Source organism: Mustela nivalis (genome assembly GCF_964662115.1).
Source record: "Mustela nivalis genome assembly, chromosome: 11".
Lineage (NCBI taxonomy): Eukaryota > Metazoa > Chordata > Mammalia > Carnivora > Mustelidae > Mustela > Mustela nivalis.
The window spans coordinates 96,220,176-96,244,351 of record NC_139030.1 but is presented as its reverse complement, the minus strand read 5'-3'; the positions used below and the strand labels follow the sequence as shown (position 1 = coordinate 96,244,351).

The 24,176-nt window shown below is 41.1% G+C and overlaps 2 protein-coding genes across 10 annotated transcripts in view; one reads left to right on the top strand and one right to left on the bottom strand.

Moving 5' to 3' along the window:
- Positions 1 to 10,442, top strand: part of CPO (carboxypeptidase O) — a 59,286-nt gene extending 48,844 nt beyond the window's left edge. For all 9 annotated transcript variants that reach the window (XM_082690472.1, XM_082690475.1, XM_082690469.1 and 6 more), the window contains 5 exons: positions 446 to 556; positions 2,000 to 2,090; positions 3,203 to 3,405; positions 9,099 to 9,183; positions 10,049 to 10,442. In XM_082690472.1, the coding sequence (XP_082546598.1) occupies positions 446 to 556; positions 2,000 to 2,090; positions 3,203 to 3,405; positions 9,099 to 9,183; positions 10,049 to 10,311 (753 nt within the window). In that variant the 3' untranslated portion in view covers positions 10,312 to 10,442. The remainder of the gene's footprint in view (positions 1 to 445; positions 557 to 1,999; positions 2,091 to 3,202; positions 3,406 to 9,098; positions 9,184 to 10,048) is intronic.
- Positions 1 to 24,176, bottom strand: part of PLEKHM3 (pleckstrin homology domain containing M3) — a 1,279,556-nt gene that overhangs the window by 341,518 nt on the left and 913,862 nt on the right. The window lies entirely within an intron of this gene.

The window sequence follows — 24,176 nt, the reverse complement described above, 5'->3', positions numbered from 1 at the left end:
CCTCTTTAGAGGGTTTGTCCTGTAGATGAAGAGACTCAGCATGTGGAAAATACCTAGCTCGGTGAATTGTTACGTATTAGCTATATCTTATAAGATACTTTTTATGTTAGTTTTTTCAGAAACCACAACAGAAAGAAACCCACAAAGAGCAGTTCTCAAAGTGTGGTTCCTAGACCAATAGCATTGCCATAACAGGGAACTTGTTAGAAATGCAAATTCTGGGGCTTCACCTCACCCACCACATTAGACCCAGTGAATCGGGGCGGTGGGGGTTTGGGGGGAGAAGAACTGGAATTTGCATTTTGGACAGCTGAGGCAGGATTGGAGGGCAAGAAGATAAATGTTCCGTGTGCAATCACCTCTTATAATTACCTTGAAATTATTAGAAAATTGAAAAAAGACCTCTCCCAGGAGCATTTCAAATGTTTCTCTCTTAAATTTCCAGATTCTACAAAACTATAAAGACAACCCACGGATAGGAAGACTCCTTAGAAACCTGGACTTTTATGTGCTTCCCGTTCTTAACATCGATGGTTATGTCTATACTTGGACGACTGTGAGTACATCAAGTGTGGTTGTGGGATGAGTCCATGAACTAGATCTTGACTCCGGTTCATTTTTCTGACCTTAGTCACTGTAGAAACAGAAATATTTGTGGCCAAGTAAAGAAAGAAACCCCATCTGGATTAAAAATTAACTCAGTATTGTTAAGCCAAAAATCTACATCAAGTTTAGGATGGAGAAAGTGGAGGCCCTGTTAGAGTTGAAATCCAGCACATGTTTTTATGTTTGTTTGTTTTTGACATATTCCCAGTTTTGCAGCCAGCCTTAACTTTTCTCCAAGTCCACCTCCTTCAAGTTTGTGGACTGCCTCTCAGATTGGTATGAAATTCATATACTACCCTGTAGCCACCAGTTTTGAAGCACGAGGGGCACAAATGGTGTATAAATTCCAACCCAACTTTCATTTTCCACTGTGATCATTTATACAGGGGGGGAAACATCTCTGAAGTTTTTTAGTTAATAGGAAACTGTCTCTTGGTTTACCTGGGTGGCTCAGTGGTTTAAGGATCTACCTTTGGCTCAGGTCATGATCCCAAGGTCCTGGGATCGAGCCCTGTGCATCTGGCTCCCTGCTCAGAGGCTTGCCTGCTTCTCAGCTGTCCAATTTGTTATGGTAGTGGTTCTCAAGCTTTATTTTGCATCAGAATCACCTGGTGGGGGGGCTTGTTAAAATATGGACTGCCTGGTTCTCCCTCTCCTGCCCCCTCCCCTACTAATGCTTGCTCTCTTTCTATCTCTCAAACAAGCAAACCAAAAATCTTAAAAAAAAAAAAAAAAAGAAAGAAAATTTCCTCTTTAAAAGTGTCTTGAAAACAGATCACTTCACAAACAAGAACCCCTGGTTCTAGAGAGTATCCATTCCTCCCTTTTCCTTTTTGCTCTCCCAAAAGTGGTTCCTGGGAACCCTTCTCCTGCAGCAGCCTTTTGGCTCGGGTGTGAATCAAATTCTTCCCTCCAAGCTTGTCTGGAGCAACTTGTCCTTATGCTCATCTCCACTCATCAGTCTTCTGCTTCCAGAAATGTGCAGAGACCATCACTGATACACCTGGAACGGCCTCTTTCCATCTGCCAAGCTATTTACCTTTCATCCTATATCACTTGGACATAAAAAATGACTCTCTGAAGCTTTCCCTGATTAAGCAGATCACGTCCACCATGCACTGCTAATCTGCTCATGAGGAAAAGGCCATACTCCCTCCAGTTTGATGGTGTACATGTAGGTACACTGGGGTTGGACAGATGTTCCTGTTTTGGTGTTGCTGGTCCATCTGTGAGACTAAAAAATAAACGCACGAGCTTTGTTATGTGAAAGGCAAGTTTTCCCAGACAATCCTATGGACTATTTTTTTTTATGTTCCAGGGCCATCCACTTATCACCAACACTGTGATTTATAAGACCCTAGAACAGCATCATTTCTATGTTCCTCTGTTGCAGGACCGGCTTTGGAGGAAATCCCGTGCATCCCATAATAACGGCACATGTTTTGGGACAGATCTCAATCGAAATTTCAATGTGGCCTGGTGTAGTAAGTACACATTTAGTTGATGACTTGATGAGCAAGAAATGGGGAAGAGAAGCTAGGACAGAGATGAATTACTAGAGATATAATTTTCAAAAATAAACACCTACTTTTGCACAGCTCTCTGGACTTCCTGACCAGCATTTTCACCCGAAGGGATGACATTATCTATGCAGTAAGAAACAGCAACACTCCAGTGCAGGACCCTTTTCAAGTGGAATTGGCTAAACAAGGGCAAAGAAGACCTAGGTCAAAGGGAATATGTTTGAAATCTATCACTTTATTTTTAAAAATATGCATTTTCATAAAGAAAAGAAAAAAATCAGAGAATTATCCTTGCAGATTATTTTTATAGCAGAGGCAGGAGTAAATAAAGCAAACATTTCCTTCTCCTTAAGGCATGTTCTTGTTTCTGAATCTTAACATGCCCTGTGAATCAGAAGCAAATAAGGAGGTAGAAATGGTTAAGAGCAATCTGATTAAAAACCAGATGGTAAGGGTAAAAATTCAGACTTGGCGGCTGTGTGGTCTTGGAAAAATTGCTTCATCTTTCTGCTTTAGGTTTCTCTTATTTAAAATGTGGGCCGTAGTCCTAGCATCCAATCAGTAGGTAGTTGTGGGAATTTGATGAGTTGCCACAGAGGATGGGCTAACCACTGTGCCCAGGTGCCCAGGGGGTGTACGGTGCTCAGCTGGCAGTCCTTATTATCATCACTTAGAACAGACTACTGTGTCCTTGCAAAATAGCTCGAATGACACAGAAGCCAGTAGGACAGTGAGAGAGATTTAGCCTGACCTCGGAACCCAAGAACTGATTTCCAAACATCTATTTCAGTAGTAAAAGATTACTGAAAACACCATTTCATTCTGCATCTTCCTTTGTGAGCCACGGAAGCATGGAGGTCGTCTCTACATCTGAATGTCAGCCCTCCTGCCTGTCCGAGCTCGTCCTTGAACGACTATCCCCGTTCACCAATTTAGCCAGAACTAACTTAGACAAGCCGAGGCAAGCCCCAGTTCCATGCACAGGTTGCTCTGAGCAAGGGTGACTCCTTGCCCTCAGTCCGTTCTAAACTAGGTATCATGTTCACTTCTTTCTGGTTCTCCGTGTATTTCAGGTATCGGTGCCTCGAAAGACTGCCACGATTTAACATTCTGTGGGACAGGACCAGTATCGGAACCAGAGACTAAGGCTGTTTCCAGCTTTGTAGAGAGCAAGAAGGAGAGCATTGTGTGTTTCCTGACCATGCACTCTTACGGGCAGCTCATTCTCACACCTTATGGCTACACTAAAAATAAGTCCAGTAACCATGAAGAGCTGGTAAGACCATAGCACCAGAGGCTTTACAAAAGCCTCCGTGGGACCCTGGCTTTCCTTTCCCTGGTTTCCATTTTCAAGATTTTGGCTCCAGCCCTGCTTTTGTTCTCTCTGCTCTTCCTTATTTTCTTTCTTCTGCTTTTTGCACCTTGCCAGACACCTGCTGGGAAGGCTTCAGGTTAAATGCTGCTTTACCTACATTAATTAACTACCTGTTTCGTAAAGTGTCAAGTTGGGAGACATCTTAGGTATTCGTCTATAATATAAATGAGACGATTATGTTAATAATCTGCAGGAATGTGCTTTCATTTCTGTAAATTCTCTTGAAGCTCCGTTCAGCAATTATAGCTTTTGAACCGTGCTTTAAAGAACTTGCCAGCTGTTAGTGGAATATGGCATATCTAAAATAACATGGCTAAATAATATCTGCTCTCTTCTCTGCTAAACACAATGCTTTATTTTCTTCTAAACTCTGCTTCTAGTATTTGCTTAGGGATATGTGTAAGGGGAAGTGCCAGCAAAGCCCAAGCCCCGGCAGGGAAAGTGCATTTTGTTACATCCGGGTCCTCTGAAGCTGTGCTTACGCGAGCACCGGGCACAGTTGCTGAAAAGGACTGGTCTCTTTGCCCTTTCTTGCACTTATGGACAGCAGACACAAATCAAAGAAAGGGTAAATTTAGAATTGTTGGAATATTTGTTATCTTTTTAAAAACAGTATTTTTCCTATGTTTAATTACTGCAAAATTTGCATAACCTAAATTTTATCATCTTCACCATTTTTAAGTGGACAGTTCAGTAGTGTTACGTACGTTCCCATTATTGTGCAACTAATCTCCAAAACTGTTTCATCTTGCACAGTGGACACTCAATACCCACTAAAAGCAACTCTCGGTCCCTGTTGCTTCTGTAGACCACCATTCTACTTTCACTTTCTGTGAGTTTTATGCCTCGTACAAATGGAAACATACAGTATCTATCTTTTTGTGACTGGATTCTTTCATTTAGCATAATGTCCTCAAGGTTCATTCATGTTGTATTATATATCAGAATTCCCTTCCTTTTTATGTCTTAATAATATTTCATCATATGTATGTCTCACATTTTCTTTATCCATTCGTCTGTCCATGTGTATTTGAATTGTTTCCACCTGAGAGCTACTGCAGATAATGCTTCTAAGAACACAGGTATACAAAGATCTCTTTGAGATCCCACTTTCAAATTTGGGAGGATATAACCAGAAGTAGAATTGATGGATCATAGGACAGTTCTGTTTTTAATTTTTGGAGGGAGAATCATAATGTTTTCTATAGTGGCTTCACCATTTTTTATTCCGACTAACAACGCACAAGCATTCCAATTTCCCCCACTTGCTCATCAACACTTGTTATTCTCTGCTCATCTTTTTTATTATTTAGAACAAGCCCCTCGTTACCAACAAATGTTGGGATGGATGGAGGCTAAGCTCACTCTGTTCTTGAGGAGATAGAGGCTTGTGGACCTTCCAATTCTCTTACCTGTCCTGTCCTTCTCCTGCTGGAACATGACCTGGAGAACACATGTCTGGGCACAAAAAGAAAAACCGGTATCTGTCTTTGCTGAAGGGACCCCATCCCCCAACAATCAAGTACCTCGAGTAGTACCCCAAAATCTTTCTTGCAGTGTTTTCAGACACTTGTACTATGTGACCTTTTTGCAAGGTGTGGCAAGAACTAACATTTGCTTAGCTCTTTGCAATTTATAAAGGGATTTTAGGACCATTATATCATCTGACCGATGACAATACAATAAGCTCACTTTGGAGATGTGAACATTGAGACCTTGAGTTAACAATAGAGAGTGATTGTTAGAGCCCAGGTTGGAACTCATGTCTTCAACTCCAGAGGCTACATTCATTCAGTCTCCTCATACTGCCTCTCTGCTCAGAAAGGGCATACTACTTCTTGGAGCACCTATCAACTTTGATGACCAGATCACTATGTTCTATTTCCTCCTATTCCTGAGCTCTAGAAATTTCCTCATTAAAAGAAACTGCAGAAACAGAAATTTGAGTTGAAAAGCCCAGAACCTGTTTTATTTCCCTGTTCCTATGGTATTGTAGATGTCCTAACTTCTGGTCAAAGGGATCTGTGACAAATACAAATGAACCACCATAGACAAGCCATTGTAGATCTTTAATGGGCCAGGCCTTCCACCAACAGAAAAAAGCAGCCTGTAACCCCTGGTATTATTTTTTTTTTAAATTCTGTTCTCTTCTTGGCTCAGGAAAACAGATACTATATGACCATTTTGCAAAGTTTGTATTCAAATATGAGAGAGTCTTGTGCCATTGGTTTTCTGCTTACAGTACTCTGACCACAACTAAAGGAGGCAAAAGGGCAGGAGAGACCTGTGGTACTAACATTGCCACGACTGGAAGGTAACTCAAAAGGTGGAAATTAATGAGAAACCTTTAGAATCGTATGCAGAAATGGGCACATTGAATTGAGAAAGGGTACTTCAGTTCTGCATTTCTTACAGTCTGAGGTGCTGAAGAGTTAGCATAAACATTCATCTCCAAGACTTTTCAATAAAAAAGACAGTGTGAAAATTTTGCCACCTTGTGTCAATCTCACTGAAGCTAGCTAACAGTGGTTGTAGGTTCTTATGAGTAAGCTTTGATAGAGTGCACAAAAGACACAGAATCAAGCCAACTGTTGAAGGAGATCTCCATTTTTGGTATTATTTACAACTACCAGAGACTAGTAATTAATCTTTATATATTTACAAAACCAAAAATTTGTAGAAATCATGATAAATAGTATACCGCATGATAGACAACTTGGCAATCACTATGTAGGGGAAACATAACTATATATAGCCCTGTTCTAAATTGCTCTGGAAATTAGAATAGCTATAAAATTTCTAATGTTTTAAATGTTGACATTCTTTCCATTTGAACTCTTCCCCTATCAACTTCTCGATCCTATCCCAAGCTCCTTCCTCCTACACACATGCCAGGGTCCTCATCAACCTTTTTGTGTGCCTCCCTGTGAATATATGCCTATAGGAAACTCTCTGGGAGTTATTCAGGAGGCTCAAGGTCTTGAGAAATGTAAATTATGTACTACTGACAAAGGGATTTTTATTATTTTGACTAACATTCCTTTGGGCTGAGAAGAAGGGCAGCAGAGAAATTGGCTTTCGATGGCCCTATGGTATAGTGTCAAAAGGAGAGGGAAGAATAATCGGGAGGTCCACCCTTACGGATAGAAGTCAGAGTCTCTGGATTTTGTTTCGTCTTCTTGGAAAGGACCGAGTCTACAAGCTATGGTCACAACTGTATACTTCTTATACACCTGATACTTCTTACTCCTATCAACTTCCCTGTAGTAATTGCTAATGGAATCACTGAAAAAAATCAAAATTTCTTATAACAATAAAGAAGAGGAACCTAGAAGAATGTTTCCCATCCAACAGGATGTGAGGGAAAGGAATTACATAGGATAAAATAAGTAAAGGCTGGCAATCAGAAGAAAGAAAAGAAAGAAAGTTCAGCCCAGTTCTGGGCTAAACTGCAGAAGAGAAAAAAAATGCAAGAGCCATTTGGAAGGAAATTGCAGGCTGGAGCTGGTGCCTATAACCCAAGTAAAAGTTAAGGTCCCACATGGACCAGTTAGCATGGAGTTTCATTAAGAGAAATTGAGAAACATATGGGAATTAAAAATAATTAAAAGCAATTCATGTCTCTACCAGACTTTGAAAGAACTTCAAAAGGAAGTGTAGCTGGTAAATCCTAGCAACTCTTTGCCCCTCCCCACCTCACACTCTTCATTTTGCTCATGGATAGCAACTACCCCTGATCTTTTCTCTTCACTCTTCATTTTTATCTCCTTCACAGAATTTCTCTCTCCAGATATCTTCTTTCTGATTCTCTTCTCCTTCTTAACATCATTTTCTCTTCTATCTACAAACAGCTCGTATACCTTTTTGCAGTGTAAAAGACTCAAACCAGCTTGATTTCATGCACTCCTCAAGCCCTTCCTACCCATGACGTCATTCTGGACAACATGAGCCCAGGAACTAAGCCAGACTTAGAATCCTTTTTTCAGGAGGAGAGAAGGAAGGTGAATGGCGCATGACAGAATTCTCAATAGTGAGTAAAGAGGAGGCAAAGCCCTTGAAAATATGTTCAGTTGAGTGCTTTTTCTTTCATCTCTGCCACACTCAGAAAGTCCCAAGTGCCCTAAGGATACTGCTCACAGCTACTGTATATGACCTACCATCACTTATACCCTTTTCTACTCTTCCTTTTGAACTTCATCATACCTATCCCTACTCTGCCCAAGCACCCCTCTGCTATACCCCAAGATTCAGTTGGACAATGCAGGGCGATGCAGGACAATGCAGGACCAAGAAGCTTTAAAGTTGGACTCATCACTAGTCAGAAGTCAGGGGAGCTGATGCACCTGTAAAAGCAGTCAGACTGCCCTAAGTGTGGAGAAAGCAAAGATGGATCACAGTCCAGGCAGGAAGTGGTCAAGGAGGCTTTGGTGGTGGTTGTGTAAAATTGAAGGGGAAGTAATAGAGAGTCTGGGTTGGGAATATTTAGAGGAGACTATTGAAAGACTGTTGAAAGGATATATGAAAAAATTTATCAGAAGGTTAATAAACACAGCAATACACTTGGATCTCTCCTTGTTAGTGGCTCTGATCTCAGGAAAAGGTTTTCAGAGAGCAAGGCTGAAACATTAGAAATCATTCAGTTCTGAGAAATTTCCAGTGTAGTCAGGTGACATGGTGGTAGATTAGGGAAGGGTATAGCTTCCGGCTCTGAAATTCTAGAAGCCTATAAGAGATAAGTATTAAATACCTATAAGGAAAAATAAGAAGGGAGTTAGAAGTATGAACAAAGGGCCAAGGTGGGAGGGGCAGGGAGAGAAGGGATTTAGTTGAGGTGATGAGGAAAGGCCCCATGGAAGAGTCTGCATTGGAAAAATTCTTTTGAGGTTGGATAGAATTTCAACATGCAGAGAAAAGAGGTAAGGTATGCCAGGTAGAGGGAATATCTGGAGAAAAGGTCAGAGTCTGAGGAAAGGGGCATGTCTGGGGAACCGTGGGAAAACTTGAGTGTGACTATCATCTAGGGTAGGATATAAAGAATATGGTGTTGGAAAGGTAGGTTAAGGCCATATCGTAAAGGGTCTGTGAATGTGAAACTGAGAGGCTTGGGATTAATTCAGTGGGCAATTAAGAATAAGGCTTTTCAGCAGGATCATGATCATAGTTCTACTCCACCCAAGTTCCCCTGGAATCCAGAGATCGATTGGGATAAGGATTGGTGAGAGGAAGGGAAACTTACTCGAAGATGACAATAGTTCATTTCAGAGGTAATGAGACTAAAATAGGATAATACAACTTGGTAACCATTTGAAAGAAGGAGATTCAAAGGTGACTGCAGGATTTTACGTGTGTTTGGAGGAGCACGATAAGTCAGAAATTGGAAATCAGAATAGCTTTATTAGTGGGGGAATGATGAAATTGGGTGTGAGCTTGTTGAGTTTAAAGTACCAGAAGGCTATCTAGGTATAGAGGTCCAATGGGAAGTTAGAAAGATGGTCTGGAACTCCGGAGATGGATTTGGACAAAATACCCAACCCTCTGGATTGTTGGATTTATTTTTAACACCAGATATCTGTCTCTGCATTTCCCACCTACAGATCCAAGTTGGACAGAAGGCAGCAAATGCATTGAAAAAAAAGCATGGAACCAATTATAGAGTTGGATCGAGTGCAGATATTTTATGTAAGTAGGTTTTTTTTTTTTTTTTTTTTTTTCCTCTTCAATAGTATCTAAGGCACAAAAGAAGCCAGTGGACTTTGGGGAGTAGAGTGGGCCGGAGAGGGACGGAAGAGTTCCTGGGGTCAACAGGAAGTTATACAAATCAAAATGACCAAGGATAAAAGGGAGTCTGTATAAGTCCAGAATTATGCTCTCTAGGGATAAGGTGTGAGCTAAAAGAAAAAATTAATACCCTGGCTCAGACCAGAACTCCCTCTGGCTTCAGTTAAAAAGAGCTGGCAAGTGAAAAGGCACAGGAGTTAACAGGAAGGACGTTTTCCAGCGACCCTTGGTCAGTTGATTCAGTTCTCAGAGGACCCATCAGGCTGAGAAAGCAAAGCAGGTGGGGCCTGGAGAAAGGATCTAACACAGAAAAGAATTGAGTTAAAAGGATAGTGCACAGCCCTCCCCATCCACAACCACCACCTCCTCCATCCACCTGAGGACCACCTGGATAATATTTGCATAATATTTTCCCTGTTGCTCATTTTCCTTCTGTTCCCTTATATGTCCGTTCACTTGCCTTGTAAAACTAGGTTGTCTAGTCTTTGATTCAGCAGGAAACTTTAACCAAACTTCTGCTATGTGCCAAACATAACGCTAGATATTCAGGGAGGTGGTGAGGGGAGACAGAGAGTCTAAATGAGATATAATTCCTGCCCTGTGGGGCTTCCAATTAATGAGAGGGAGAAGACAGCTACCCATGGATCCTTCATATGAAAAAATTTACTCATGTTCTTGCATTAGAACTTTATTCCCTGAAATAGCCATAGAAACTCGTCCTTTCCCAGTACAATTTCTACCTCTACCTTCATGCTTTTGGTTGTAGATACCACATCAGGTTCTTCAAGAGACTGGGCTCGGGACATTGGGATCCCCTTCTCATACACGTTTGAGCTGAGGGACAATGGCACATACGGATTTATTCTGCCAGCATCTCAGATACAGGCCACCTGCGAGGAGACCATGGAGGCTGTGCTCTCGGTCCTGGATGATGTCTATGAGAAATATTGGGACTCAAACAGTGCTGTAAAGATGACATCGACTGCTATGGTGCTGGGCCTGCTGGTCTCCTTCATGTCTGTTTTCTGAGTGTATCCTACCCAGGCCTGCTCAGCCCCAGTCATGAGAATGTAGGAAAGGTGTTTGTCTGAAGTTAGAGAGAAATCAGATAATTCAAGTATATTTTCCATTTCAATAAAGATGAATCATGTTTGCATTTTCAGGTGTGTTTTGCTGGTTATTATTATTATTATTATTATTTTTTTTTTTTTTACTTTCAAGGAGTGTACTATTAGTTATTGCTACAACAATGCCACACCAAACCACTCTAAAGTTCAGTGACTCGTGAATCTACAGGTCAGCTGGGAAGTTCTGATGATTTTGGCCCATCCATTTTCATGCATCTGTGGTCAGTTTCAGGGCAGCTACCCTAGGGTCTAGAGATGTTTTTTTCTTATCTAAATGTTTTAAAAATTTGCTCATTTTTTGGAACCAGGTTCACATTTAATTTTATATTACTGAATTAGTAGCAGCATTCAGAAGATGTTACATGATCTTTCTATATAGCCATTCCTGACTTTATTTATTTAATGTTTAATTAATTAATTTCAAAAATCTTTTTTGAGAATCTGCTAGGTACATTTCGCTAGGCCCTAGTGTTAACTGTGGTGAATAAGATAGATATGGTCCCTAACCTCTTGGAATTTCTATTCCAGTAGGTGAGATTGGGGATAGCTACAAATAGTTGGAATGGACACACTGTTGCATAAGGACAACTCTTGGCTCAGGGGAGCCATAATAATCAAGAACACAAATAAATAAACTGAATATTGAAGCTTGTAACAGGTACTATGAGAGAACGAGTCAGTAGAGATGAAAGCAAGGGCCAGATTGTACGTATACAGGAATACAGGCATTTAATTGTGCTACCTTGTCTATTAAATTGCAAGTGCTCTTAAGGTAGTGTCTATGACTGTCATTTCCTATGTATCTCCGTGTGACACCTTGAAATGGAGCTAAGCACTTGTCAGGCTTTGAACAAACGTTGTAGCTGTAACCCGCTGACAGAGCATCCTTGGGTGTTCAGTCACCCATTTCTAAATTTCCTTGTTAGTCACAGTCACAATACACTTCTTGGTTGTAACCCTGTTATTGCCTTTCTTTGTCCTCTTTATTTCTTCCTGTTTTGCCAGTGTGTGGCTGATAAGGGTCAGAAAGAAAAAAAAAATGTCAGGGGCAATAGGGCTTAATGAATCAGAGAACAGCTATTTCCATAAAAATGCCAACCCCACAATTGTGGCATTGTCAGGAGGAAATGGTAGGGTCTCATCAGTAATCAGCCTAAGAGGGAAGAAAACTAGTGTGACCACCAGTGCCATATTCAAGAAGAAAGTGAGGGAGCTGTGCCTTGGAACCTGGGTTATCAGCCTTCATCTAGCTTGTGTTTTAGTTTCTATCACTGTCTTTTAACAATTTGGACCCGTAAGTAGTATAGGAACTCTGACCTACAAAGCTTAATTTATGTCGAAGGATTGATCCTATGGGCAATAAAATTGGAAGGGAACAGATGGAGATGCAAGCTACTAGCTCGCCTGAAACCTCTTACATGGATTCTTCTAAGAGTCTAGGACACAATCATAGCTTCTTGGTGGGGGACTTCACATGACTCTGAGGCCATGAAGGTGATGGGAGGTCCAGGATATGTTTTTTACTTCTTCTAAAAGTTTCATACTTCCTGTGCCAGGATCCTAAGAGCAAGGGTGGAAAGGTGATAAACAACCACACAGATCTTTCTTAAGGAAGTTTTAACTTCCTGGTCATAAGTGGCAATAGATTGGGAAAACTTCACAACCGATGCAATTAATGAAATCCTGAGAGTGTCTTGTCCTGTGACTGTTGGATCTGGGATTTGATATTATCCTACTTTAAAGCTAAGAAGTTACCTTGTTACTGTTTCATGGATGTTGAAAGACATGAGACTCCAGAGTCAGGGACACAGGACAGCAGTACTCACAGCACAGTAAGCAGCTTGAGCATCAACATATTCACATTCATTCCTCTTGCTCTCAAGTTTCCAAAGATCCCAGATGACACCTGCTAATGCAGGAGAGAAACACTAAGCTGGAGGATTTCACTGCTTTTATACCAAACAGTAAGCAAGCCTGCTCTTTATTGTAGTAGGAGACACTTCCTCAATACTCACAGTTGCTTGCTTGCTTCAAACACAACTCCGAAATGGGCCAGAGCCTCACATCCTTAGCATAGCTAGCAGGATGTTGTAGGAGCAAGAGAAGCCCATTGATGACTGTCTTCCAATAGGCTTGATGTATTAGACCAAATCATGCGAAATTGCTGTTTTCCGAGGTCAAAAATGTCCAACTACTGGTGATTTTATATGATTTAACATAATTTCTCAGTATTAATAAAGGGGCCTCCATGTACCTTTTAAAAAATTTTTTAGAAAGTTTGAATATTCTGCATTTTATGTTACTATTTCTTTCCTTCCACTAAACTCTGTTGGTGTTTTTTTTCCATAAATGTTCCTACAAAGGATCTAAATCTTCTTGACTTATAGGTAAATTTAGAGTTTAAAATGATGCAAAATGGTAAATTCAGATGGTATCCAAGCCTCTAACTCCTATTTTTTTCTACATCAGTGTCAAAATGAGTTATATTTTTGTTTCGGCTATGTATGACCAAGCTCCTGTTTCCCTTCCTTTTCTTATGCAGTTTAACCATCTTTTGATATGTTACTAAAAATATATTCTTCTTATCACCCCAGTATTATTCTTATCTCATACATGTAATTTGAATCTGGCCTAAATGTATCATGGCACTAAGAGAAGCCCATTGCCCCAAAATTACAATACTAACTATAAAGGAGTTAAAAATTAAAATGAATAATTGTTAATTTCTGTTATACTATGAGGTGATTAAAATACTTTATGTATATCACCTTGTGTAATACTCATAAGAATCCCGTTAGGTACTTTTATTTATTTGATGACGAAATCGAGACAAAGAGAAGTAGCATGCCAGTTTTCACATGGTTCTTAGTAATTGTTGACTGATCAAATAATTATTGAGAGTTTCATATTTATAAGAATTTCCTGGCTCTGGGATATCAGAAGCACTGTCCAGTGCTCACCGTCAATACTTCATCCAGATACCTTTAGGCCCCTTCTCCTGTATCTCTCTCTGTCCTTGACATGTTTTTAGTCTTTAACAGCTCACACATATGTGACTCTTCTTCTGATGTCTACCCTTGGGCTATTGCACATACTTTGCCTGCAGCCACTGAGCGTGAGACATGTATGGGGTTTTTACCCACCACCAGAAACATCAGCACCTGCCCAGATGGGGACTGACAAATTCACAAGTATAACATCCTATCCCTTTGCAGAGGATTGGGGAAAACTCTGGAGCATAACTCATGTTGCAGAGATTTTGTGGGATGAGTTCGGAGTTACCCTCCAAAGAACTTTCTCAGAGGGCACAACCGTGCAAGGCTTCTTCCCTTCTCCTGTCCTGATGCCCCCACTTCCTTACCAGCTTCTCTTGGGAGCACCTCCTGAGTAAACCAATTGTATATGAATCTTCACTTTTGGGTCTACATCTGGGGAACCCAACATAGGACAACCCTGTTTGGAATTATTACTAAAACAAAATATGTTCTTAATTTCCTAGGATAACCTTTAATAAAAGTCATAGTAGGATTTCATAATCAAAATATGTCTGGGGATCATGAATGTCATATGGACAGAAATATTCTTATTTTGAAGACTTATCATTCTAGAATGTGAGGAATCTTGTTTCAGATAAGACTTTTATTTCAGGAAAACATGCATTTCCCATCTTGTCTTTATTGAAAGCAAAGTAAAAAAAGATCACCCTTTATGAACTTGTAAATTTTGAAGTATTTGGTGTTATGATAAAAGTTTATGAGAAAATAATGCCACTTACCACAGTTTCACACTCTGCTGTAATCAAGACTGTACAGTCTTTTCTTAGCTATCCTGAAAAGGAATTTTATTTCTTTCTAAGGAGTCATTCATTTAACATAATAATAATAAAAAGCAAAACTCCAAATAGCTTAAATGGTGAGTATACTAACTCCTTCCCAAATTGCAAATACCTTTCTCATTGATCTCTTATTATGTTTTTTTTTTTCCTAAGAACTTGTTCTTCTTTAAAAAAAAAAAACAAAAACAAACACACAAAAAAAATTTGAGCAAGTGTAAATCATAGTGCAAAATCATAGTGCAAATCAAGGGTGAACACTGTCTTTTCTCTTCACACAGATGATGTAAAAGCAGCCACAGAAACGCAGAGGAGGCATAAAATAATATGTATTCATGGGTTTGAACTCCCTGAAAACCCAGTTAATTAGGTAGAGGATCCTGAGAATGTGAGGCAGAAAGTCTAAGTGGAATCAGGTGGTTGAAGATCCTGAATGCCAAACAGTTTGGATATTATCCCTATAGGCTGCCTGGAGTCCTAGTGTTTTTGCACAGGGAGGATAAGTAAACACATGTTGTGTAAAGATAGGTCTGGGAGGATGAATTAGAAAGAGACAGTTGGAGTGGAGAAGTCTGAGGCAAAGAGTTCAGAAAATATACTGTGCACATATAAACTGAGTAAGATTCAAGTCAAGTTGGAGGCTGTAAAAATGGAAACTAGAGATAGAAATCAGAGATGTTGTTCAGAAAGATTCAACGTGGGGTCTCTTAGAACACAGAGATGTGGGAAAGGAAGGTAGAAATTATTGCCAATGAGTGATTAGAAAAATTATGGCATGATAAGATCATGAGAACTTAAGTCATATTTGTTGCATCCCTACCTAGGAAGGTACAGCAGACCAACACTGAAAGTGGACTTACAGATCCATGGAAACCAGAAGGGAAGGGAAACGGTATGAAAAAAGAGGAACCACTGAGTTTCAGACAGGAAGCAGGAAATGCAAAGTTGCCATGTTAAGGGTGTCAGTTGAAACTCAGGCTTACTTTCTAACTTTAAACCAGGTCTCTAGTCACAGACAACCTTCTTTTCAATCTCATGTTTCAAAAAATTTCCTTCAATATGGAAACTTGGTAAAAGCTTTTAAAAAAAAGTTTAAAAACATAATATCCACCAGCTTCCTCCTGCACATACGCTAATGTACCCTATGACATTTATTTTATAATTAGGTTTGCAAGTCTATCACTTTAAAGGTTGACTATTTTCTCTAACGCAGTTGCTCCAAAGATTTGTTTTGCAGCAGAATTCCTATTTCAAATAAAAATGTACCTTAAAGTATGACATATCAATCAGGCAAAACCAGAATTGCTCTGCTGATCTGGAGAGAGGGGTGGTAGTGGGTCTAGAGATGCCCCTTGCCCCCCTCCCACAAATTCCCCAAAGTCCTGAAGCACTTTCTGTTTTCTCTGTAGGCCCTTGCTTCTCAAATTGTGGTCCATGACCTGGTAGATCTAGTCTCACATGGAAGCTTGTTAGAAATTCAGATCCTTGGCTATCAGAATATGGATTTAACGAGATCCCTAGGTAATTTGATGACCTTGAAATTTTAGGAAGCAGTGTTCTACAGTACACAAGTCACTCAAAAAGCATATTAAAACATTCTTGGGCCACACAAATAGATCTGTGGCAGAGCATAAAATTTCCATGTTTAGCAGGCTCCCCAGTGATGCTATTGGGTGGCAATGTTAGAGCAGTAGTTCTCTAACATTAACGTGTATCAGAATCATCTAGAAGGCTTATTAAACATGGGTCCCATCTCAGTTTCTGATTCAGCAAATGGGGCCTGAGAATTTGCATTCTGCAAGATTCCCTGGTGATGTTGATGCTGCTGGTGCAGGGAACACAGTTTGGGAAACACTAAATTAGAGCCGTTGGCTCATAATCAGGGTAAAGCTGTCACTAGGTAGACAGAGAGTACCTTGATTTATTTTTTGAGTAAAAGGAGGTAACATGTGAAAGACAAAATCTCTTCCCTCAAAGATCCTTGAGTCTAGTTCAAAATACAGAAAAGTAAACACTCACTTAAGGATAAGTACTAGGGGCGCCTGGGTGGCTCAGCGGGTTAAAGCCTCTGCCTTCGGCTCCGGTCATGATCCCAGGGTTCTGGGATCGAGCCCCGCATCAGGCTCTCTGCTCAGCGGGAGCCTGCTTCCTCCTCTCTCGCTCTCTCTCTCTCTGCCTACTTGTGATCTCTGTCTGTCAAATAAATAAATAAAACCTTTAAAAAAAAAAAGAAAGAAAGAAAGAAAGAAATTCCCTCTCCTCTATTCTCCTTTAAAAAAAAAAAAAAAAAAAAAGGATAAGTACTAAAACGGAGGCCAGGTATATGGAGCTAACCAAGAATAAAAAAGCCATTAACTCAGCCTCTGTGTGGGGTGGGGGTGGGGAGGCCAGGAAAACTTGAATCTTGAATCTTGAACACAACTTGGAAATAGTCTGATTGTTTAAATGATCTGTAGTCCATGCAAGACACATTCTTTAATTTGAGGTCCTGATACTAGCCATAGATTTTTCCATCCAATTATGCTTTTGTAATTAAAAGTACTCTCCAAGACTTTTATTAGGCAGAATGCAGTAGGGTAGAATAGGATGGAGTAGTGGGGTTGGGAGTCTGGGGGCGTGCAGGGGAGCAGTGGAGGTGGGGATAAGCCTGAACAAACCCTCTCTCAAGCAGGGAAGAAAAGACTGGAATTAAATCTCAGTGAAGAAACATCTGATTGTTTCTGGATCTTTGCCTCATAAAAAGTCAAGCATCTGATGTCAGCTGTTGTCTCCGATAACAGGAGGAAATTCCCAGGACCCTGCTTCTAAAGGAATGGAGTTCTTAAGCCCTAGGAACCAAGGGGTGCGCCTTCTTTCAACTGCCCGCAGGTGTCCTAGCCAGACTTTTTTTTCTTTTTTTTCTTTGAACACAAGGGATTGGAACCTCAAACAATCTGGCTTCAAACTTAAAAAGGGGAATTTATTGATTTGTATAACAGAAATGTTTAGAGGGAATTCAGGAACAGAAGGATCTGGGAATTCCAAATATGTTTTCAGGATTAGTAATTTTTCATATTTTAATTTTGTATCAGCTTTTTTCCTGTTGATTTTCCTGAAGCAGATTCTTCCTGCTTGGGGCAAGTTACCCCTAACTGATCTAGGACAGTGTCCCAGCCTCTCTGCCACTAGGAAAATGCTTCTCTTTTCTAGTAGTTCCAGTAAGATGCCCAAATAAGGACTGAATGGGGCTCCTTGGGCCCAGAAGTAAGAATACACTGACATCTAGGCCTCTCATAGATCAACTGTCCTAAACCATGTAGACTGAGACAGAAAATGAAGTCAGGCACTTGTAGATGGAAGAAGAGTGAGTGGACACTGGTCAATCAAAAAGCAAAGTTGACAATTCTATCAGGGAGAAGGCAGAGCCTTGTACAATCTCAGAATTTATCCCAACAGATTCAGAGGATCATATTCTCAAGAAGCAAGTCAAACTTTTTCTTCAACTCTGGGCTGGGCATACATCCAAAATTAGGTTTGAGGTTCCCCAGACCAAAGCCAAAGCCATTCTAATCATAAGGTCTACTTAATTGTCTCCAGGGCTCAAAGTCTACATGTAACTATTTTCACAGACTATTCCCAGGTTTCATGTGTAGAAGACAATACAGGGCAGTGTTAACGGCAGAAATTCTGAAGCCTGTTGCCCAGGTGAAAAGCTCATTTCAGTCATTTCTTGTCTGTATATCTTGGAGGGGAGGGAGTTGCTGATCCTGTTTATGCTTCAACAGTCTTATTGATAAAATGGGAGTAGTCAGAGGATCCACATTACAGAGTTATTGAGACAATTCAATAAGATAATGTCTGTAAAACACTTTGAAGGGTTCTGATTTTCCACAACAAAGTCACTTGTCCACCCTAGTCACTTGTCCACCCAAAGTCACTTGACCACCTCACTGATCAGAGTGAAGTGCTCAATAAATGCAAGGAGTGAAGACTATTATCTCTATCACTCCCAAACTCCAGGTCTCATGGGAAATTCTAAGATACAGGAAGCAATAAAAGAGCTTACCATAGAGTAACAATAAAAAAGAAAGCACCTTTGAGTCTATCCAGCTGCCAGCTGTCCTCCCCCATGATGACTTGCCTAGCGTAGGGTATGTCTGATGTGATTGTCAATGACTACATACTTCCCTCTTTTATCTCCTGGTTTCTCAGCATTTGGTTATTCTGAGATCAGTAAGATGTCTCACAGTGGCATCACGGAAGAGTTTTCCTTTAAGAATGATATCTGGCATGGACGAGTGGGTTGGAGGAGGAAGGCAAAGTACAGATAGATGACTCCATAATGTACCACGGAGGCCCCCCACATTTGGCTACCTCCTGGGCATCAGCACCTACTCTGGATCTTAAATCTTTCTGGTCACCAGGAGGAGAGAGCTTGTCTTCCTTCTCTTGTAAGAACCTTCTATTGCTCCTCTCCTTCTTACTTCCTTTTCCCGTGGCTGACCCCAGAGTCACTTCTAGTCCTCTGTGGGCTCTCTCGGCTCTTTTCTCCATGCCTCTGTAAGACAGGTTTCTGTATCACAGCAATGAGGCATGCACATGTCCAGTGAGGAGAAAAGAGCAATTATTAGTAGTTCCTTAAATATGATTTCAAGTTAGGGGAATAAGGAGATGGAGAGTAGAATCATTGTCTAAGGTAATCCAAATAGATCTCTTCCAAAAAGGAGAGGAAAGGGGAATGTCATAAACCCAGGGGGAAAGTGCTATGTGGCTGAGGGGTCAGTCAGCTCTTTTTGCAATGACCTCTTTCCAGCCTTCACTGGTCTCCTGTTGGGGAGTGGCATTTGGATGCCTGGACCTGACAAAGGTTGATCTCCTGTGAGATTATCTGTAGTTGACACCAGCAATCTAGCTCAAGTTGAGGTTACAAAGTTAAAGAAACTAGGTCATCCATTCCCTGGCAGGCAGAGGTTTTTTTTAACTCTCTATCCATACTTTTATTTTGTTCCAACCTCATAAGTCTTCATAGGTCATTTTAAGCCATTGTCCTATTCCTTCCTATTTGTCTTCATCTGGTTCATCAATGTTGCTTTGCTTTCCTGCTGCTCCTCTTAAGGTCAGACCCTGATGTTTCTGGCCGTGCAGCCTTTCCAGGAGAGCACAGTGTTCCTCACTTATCTAAAGTTAAGCATGATACTACAGGGCATAGCTCTCAAATCACTACTTCCAAGTGACTTTGAGTCTCAAAACTTTTAACCTAAGCCAGGATAAACACTTGGAAGACAAAATGAGACAGTCTCTTCATTTGCTCTGAAATGATGATTTAAAATATGAGCAAAGTATCCTGTAAATAGTGAACACTGGGTAATGGATTATTGTTACAGATTTCTTCTCTGTCCCATTTCTTATTCTTCTATCATTGCTTCTTACTAATAGCTTTTCTTTCTCACTGTCATTTGTTTGTTTATAGTAATTCACTCAATCTATACAGGGGACAAATTGAGTTTTTAAGATAACAACAGTGACCCTTTGTTAAGTCCATGCGATGCAAATATTGGTTAAGAACTTGGGTTTAAAGCCTTGTTCAAATTCCAACCCTGCCCCATAGCTAGCATGGGTTCCAGTTTCATCTTGGGCAGAGTGTGCTTTCCCATTCTTTGGGTTTGGGCTGACCCATGTGACCTGCTTTGGCTAATTTTATGTTAAGAGGAATTAGCCCCATATAGTTCTGAGCCTACAACTTAAGTGGCCTCATGTATTTCCATTTGGTTGCTTTCATCTCTACCAGCACCATTGGAAGAATATGCCCCAGCTAGTCCACTGGCCCAAGAGCATGAAAGACACAGGGAACAGAACCACCCCTGAATTCAGCTTAGCACAGCCAACATCCTGAAAACCCAGAAATGCACGATATCAGTAGCTACTTCCTGTCCCATGCCACTGAGAAGATATAGGTGTTTGTTAAGCAACATTATTGCAGCAACAGCTAACAGAATCTTCTCTCAGTTTCCTAACTTGGAAAAAAAAAAAAAAAAAAGGATCATCCTGGTACCTTTGTTTAGGGTTGTTGGAGAAGGTAAATGAGACAGTGCATGTGAAATGCTAAACAAACTGCCCCATACCCAAAGCCAATTAATGCTTCCTTGTTATTATCATTACTAGGTGCCAGGAGGCGATGTTCCTTACCTTCATCTAAGAGCGTTTCTGTTTTCCCACCTGTAACTGGGAAGAAAATAGGTTTAAATGGGAGAAATTTCAAAAAAGTTCAAAGTACCATGTAAATATCAAATTCCACCATATCAAACTTCAGAAGGAGAAATAGCAGTGAGTTCCCAGCAACCTGCTGAAGTGGCCGAGGAAGAACAAGACTGGAGAGTGAAAACTTCTTTGAAGGCTCAATCAAGAACCTGCTCATGTGGTCACACAACTTCTGCCAACAGATCAGGAAGGGAAGACACAAGGCTTCCTTTTAGAAATTGATGATAAAGATGAAAACAAGGAGCCAGAGACACAAGTCTTTGGTTAGAAGCCCAAAGCCTGGCATAAATCCTGAATGTCAGGATAAAATAGCGCTAAAAAGCACTATTTTAATGTTGCTTTTACAATCCCTCTCACCCTTTTTGTCATGAGATCTGCTCCTTTCTTCATACATGAGAGTCCCCTGGAAAGGTTGTGCGGTTACTACCATGAGTTTGTTGGGCAAGGTGATGTGTGATCTTCCCATCACATAGAAAGCTGTGTTCCCAGACTGTTCTCATTAGGGTTTCTCTCTGGGAATTGAGGCAAAGGAGGGGCTCAACCAGGTGCCATGGCAGATGCTTGCTTCCTCTTTGTTCCCGGAGACCGGCTGAAGCAAGGAGTTTTCAGAGCTTTTCACATGGGTGCCTTTGCAAGTCCAGGATTTTCAAGAGAGGAACATTTAAACCTACTTTCAATATGAGGCCAGGGAATGGAAAGGAAAGAGAAATATCCCCGGCCATTCCTTGTAGGTGCCAACCCAGAGGTCAGCTAGTTTGCAAATATTCCTGTAGCCCCTCCTTTTCCCCCTTAAATAACCATGAGACCCAAAACTTAAAACCAGGCTTGCAAAGGAGGTCTAGCTGCAGAAGGCATTTTAATTGAGAGCTGTTAAAATCACTTTGGCTTTGATGATGTTGGTAAGGAGCTTTATTAAATCATATGCAGAAAGCGAGTATGAATTTTTCTGGGGGAAAAGACACATACATTTTCAGATTTTTCAAAGGATCTTCAGAAAGATAAGACCTGGGGCACCTGGGTGGCTCAGTGGGTTAAAGCCTCTGCCTTGGGCTCAGATCATGATCTCAGGATTCTGGGATCGAGCCCTACATAGGGCTCTCGCAGAGAGCCTGCTTCTTCCCTTCTCTCTCTGCCTGCCTATCTGCCTACTTGTGATCTCTGTCTGTCAAATAAATAATAAATAAAATCTTTAAAAAAAAAAAAGAAAGAAAGATAAAACCTACTGATTCAGAGGGTTGTTAGTTAAATTTAAGCAATTCAGTTAATTAACTGAAATCAATTAATTCAGCTAATGAGAATATTTTTGTATTTGTCTTTTTACAGATAATCATTTATTTCCAAAGAAAGCTGTAAGTGGAGAAATCCGTTACCCTATGTTGTTCATGATGAAGAGGCTGATATCTTCTCAAATGCATTTTGTTCTAGCCAAAATCTGACAACTAACCAGCTCTAATCATGAAAGCTGTGTCTTAGAAAAATCTACTGTTGTCTCTAAGATACTATTGTGTGCTGGTCTTCATAGGCTGGGAATATCAGTGGAAATTCATAGGTGCTTTTCTGTGTCTTTGGTGCTTTCTGAAAATACCTCATTAGTTATCCCAGTATGTCCGTAAGGTGGAATCTCAATAGGCAACTGACACAGAACGCAGGGCTGACAAACTCAGGGCTTTCTTGTCTCTGATGCTCTGCCTGAGCAGGTGACTTCTGCCCCGAGTCCTCAATACTGTCCTTAATGGTGTAAATAAGGTTGCTGCTTTTTCCTCAAGATCCCGAGGGCAGGATTGTACTGGTGCCAGGCACTCATTTACAGGAAGCAGCGTCTGTTACCAGCCTCGGGAGCAGAAGGCAGGCGGTGGTAATCACAGTCTGGGCACCAGTGGCCTCCCCAACCTAGTTACTTGTTTTTAATTAAGATGACAATAGAACACCTTTTCATTTCCTTCAGGAATTGGTGTGTTCCAATTTGAAGGGACAGAGGAAGAAGGCTCAGTGCACCCAGATCTTTGGTGCTAAAGATAGAGGGCCACGACCGAGGTCTTGGTTTCTGATTCGAGGCATTGGAGGAGAGAGGACAGCAGGCCTCCCGTATAGAGGGTTTTCCAGGAGATGGCAGTGCACTCTAAGGCTGGATCCTGGCTCATGCCTTCTGCATCAACCACAGAATATTCTAATTGAGACATAGCATTATAATGCATTCCAGACCACACAGCTGCTGGAGTGTCACCTCAAAATGCTTCTTACTGGTCTCAAAGTCACTGTAAACAGGGGAGGGAGATGGAAGTGACACGGAGATGGAGGAGAAATGGGAGGGGGCTCTTGGAGGCACCAGACAGCAACAATTGGCATGGTTGTCAGTGGAGTTTCAATACCTCCAGGCCAGGAGCCCCTCGATCCATATTTACAACACTTCCTGGGTTCACCTCCGAAGACCCATAAAAGGAAATTGAAGGACATGTATTGTCTGCATTTTAATTTCCAGGTTTACAAGAAATATTTCATTATTCTAATTCAGGAGGAAATAAAACATCTTTCCTTTTTAAATGAAAGGTCTCCTTGTCCCGGGTGAAGAGCATAGCCAATCAGTCTCTCCCCTGAGAGGCAGAGCTGTTCTCAAGGCTGGCCCCAGATTCCACACAGCTAAGGAAATGCCAGTGTGGGGGCGAGGGGGAGGAGAAGGAAGGAAGGAAAATACTGGCCATTGACCAAAGCTCCACGTGTGATGCGCACATAAGAAATGTATTCACGCTGACTGCATTACTGGGGTGGCAGGCAGATACTATAATTCCCCAGATCTGACAATGACATCTCAGGACAGACCTGGGGATGGAGAATAAAGCGGAGGAGAGGCAAATATCTACCCCCTGAAAGAGCCTGTTGGCTGAGGTGCTGGTTTACACAGGCACATCTATAGGAATGAATGAGCCTGATAAGGTCAGGGCCAGGAGGACTGCAATGACTCTTCACTAAGGTCACGTAACTTAACTAGCTATGTTCATAGCTTGAGAGCTGAATCTCTATTTCCAGGGTTCTTATTTGTATTTTCTGTTGTTATTGTTGTTGTTGTTGTTTATAGCTCGTGGCCAGAGACCTCCACATGGATGATAAAACAGTAAAGTCATGGGGCGCCTGGGTGGCTCAGTAGTTAGGTATCTGCCTTCGGCTCAGGTCAGATCCCACGGTCCTGGGATCGAGCCCCGTATCGGGCTCTCTGCTCGGTGGGGAGCCTGCTTCCTCCTCCCTCTCTGCCTACTTGTGATCTCTCGCTGTCAAATAAATAAATAAAATCTAAACAACAACAACAACAACAAAACCCAGTAAGGTTAGCCAGGTGGTTTGCTTGGGAAATCTGTGCAAAGAAAAATGATACTTAAAGAATCAGCATCCCAAACTTTAAATGTCTTTGAACTCCTCTGGAGTCTGTATGTGATTTCCTTTTAATTTTTGTAGAAAACCAGTTGCTGTCTGTCTTCCTCAACCCTCTTCCCATAGAACTCTGTTCTCTATTCCCCACAAATCCTTTTCTTCCATTGAAACTTTTTCTTTATTCCACCCTCTTACTTAATTCTAAGAATAATCCTCACTTAGAGCCTGTAAAGTGTAGACAATAAATGCACGGAAGTAGTGTTCCCATGCTCTGCCGATAGCACTTGAAATATGCCTGCCTGTGCCACAGCCAAGTGATACTTCAAAAGTTAGAA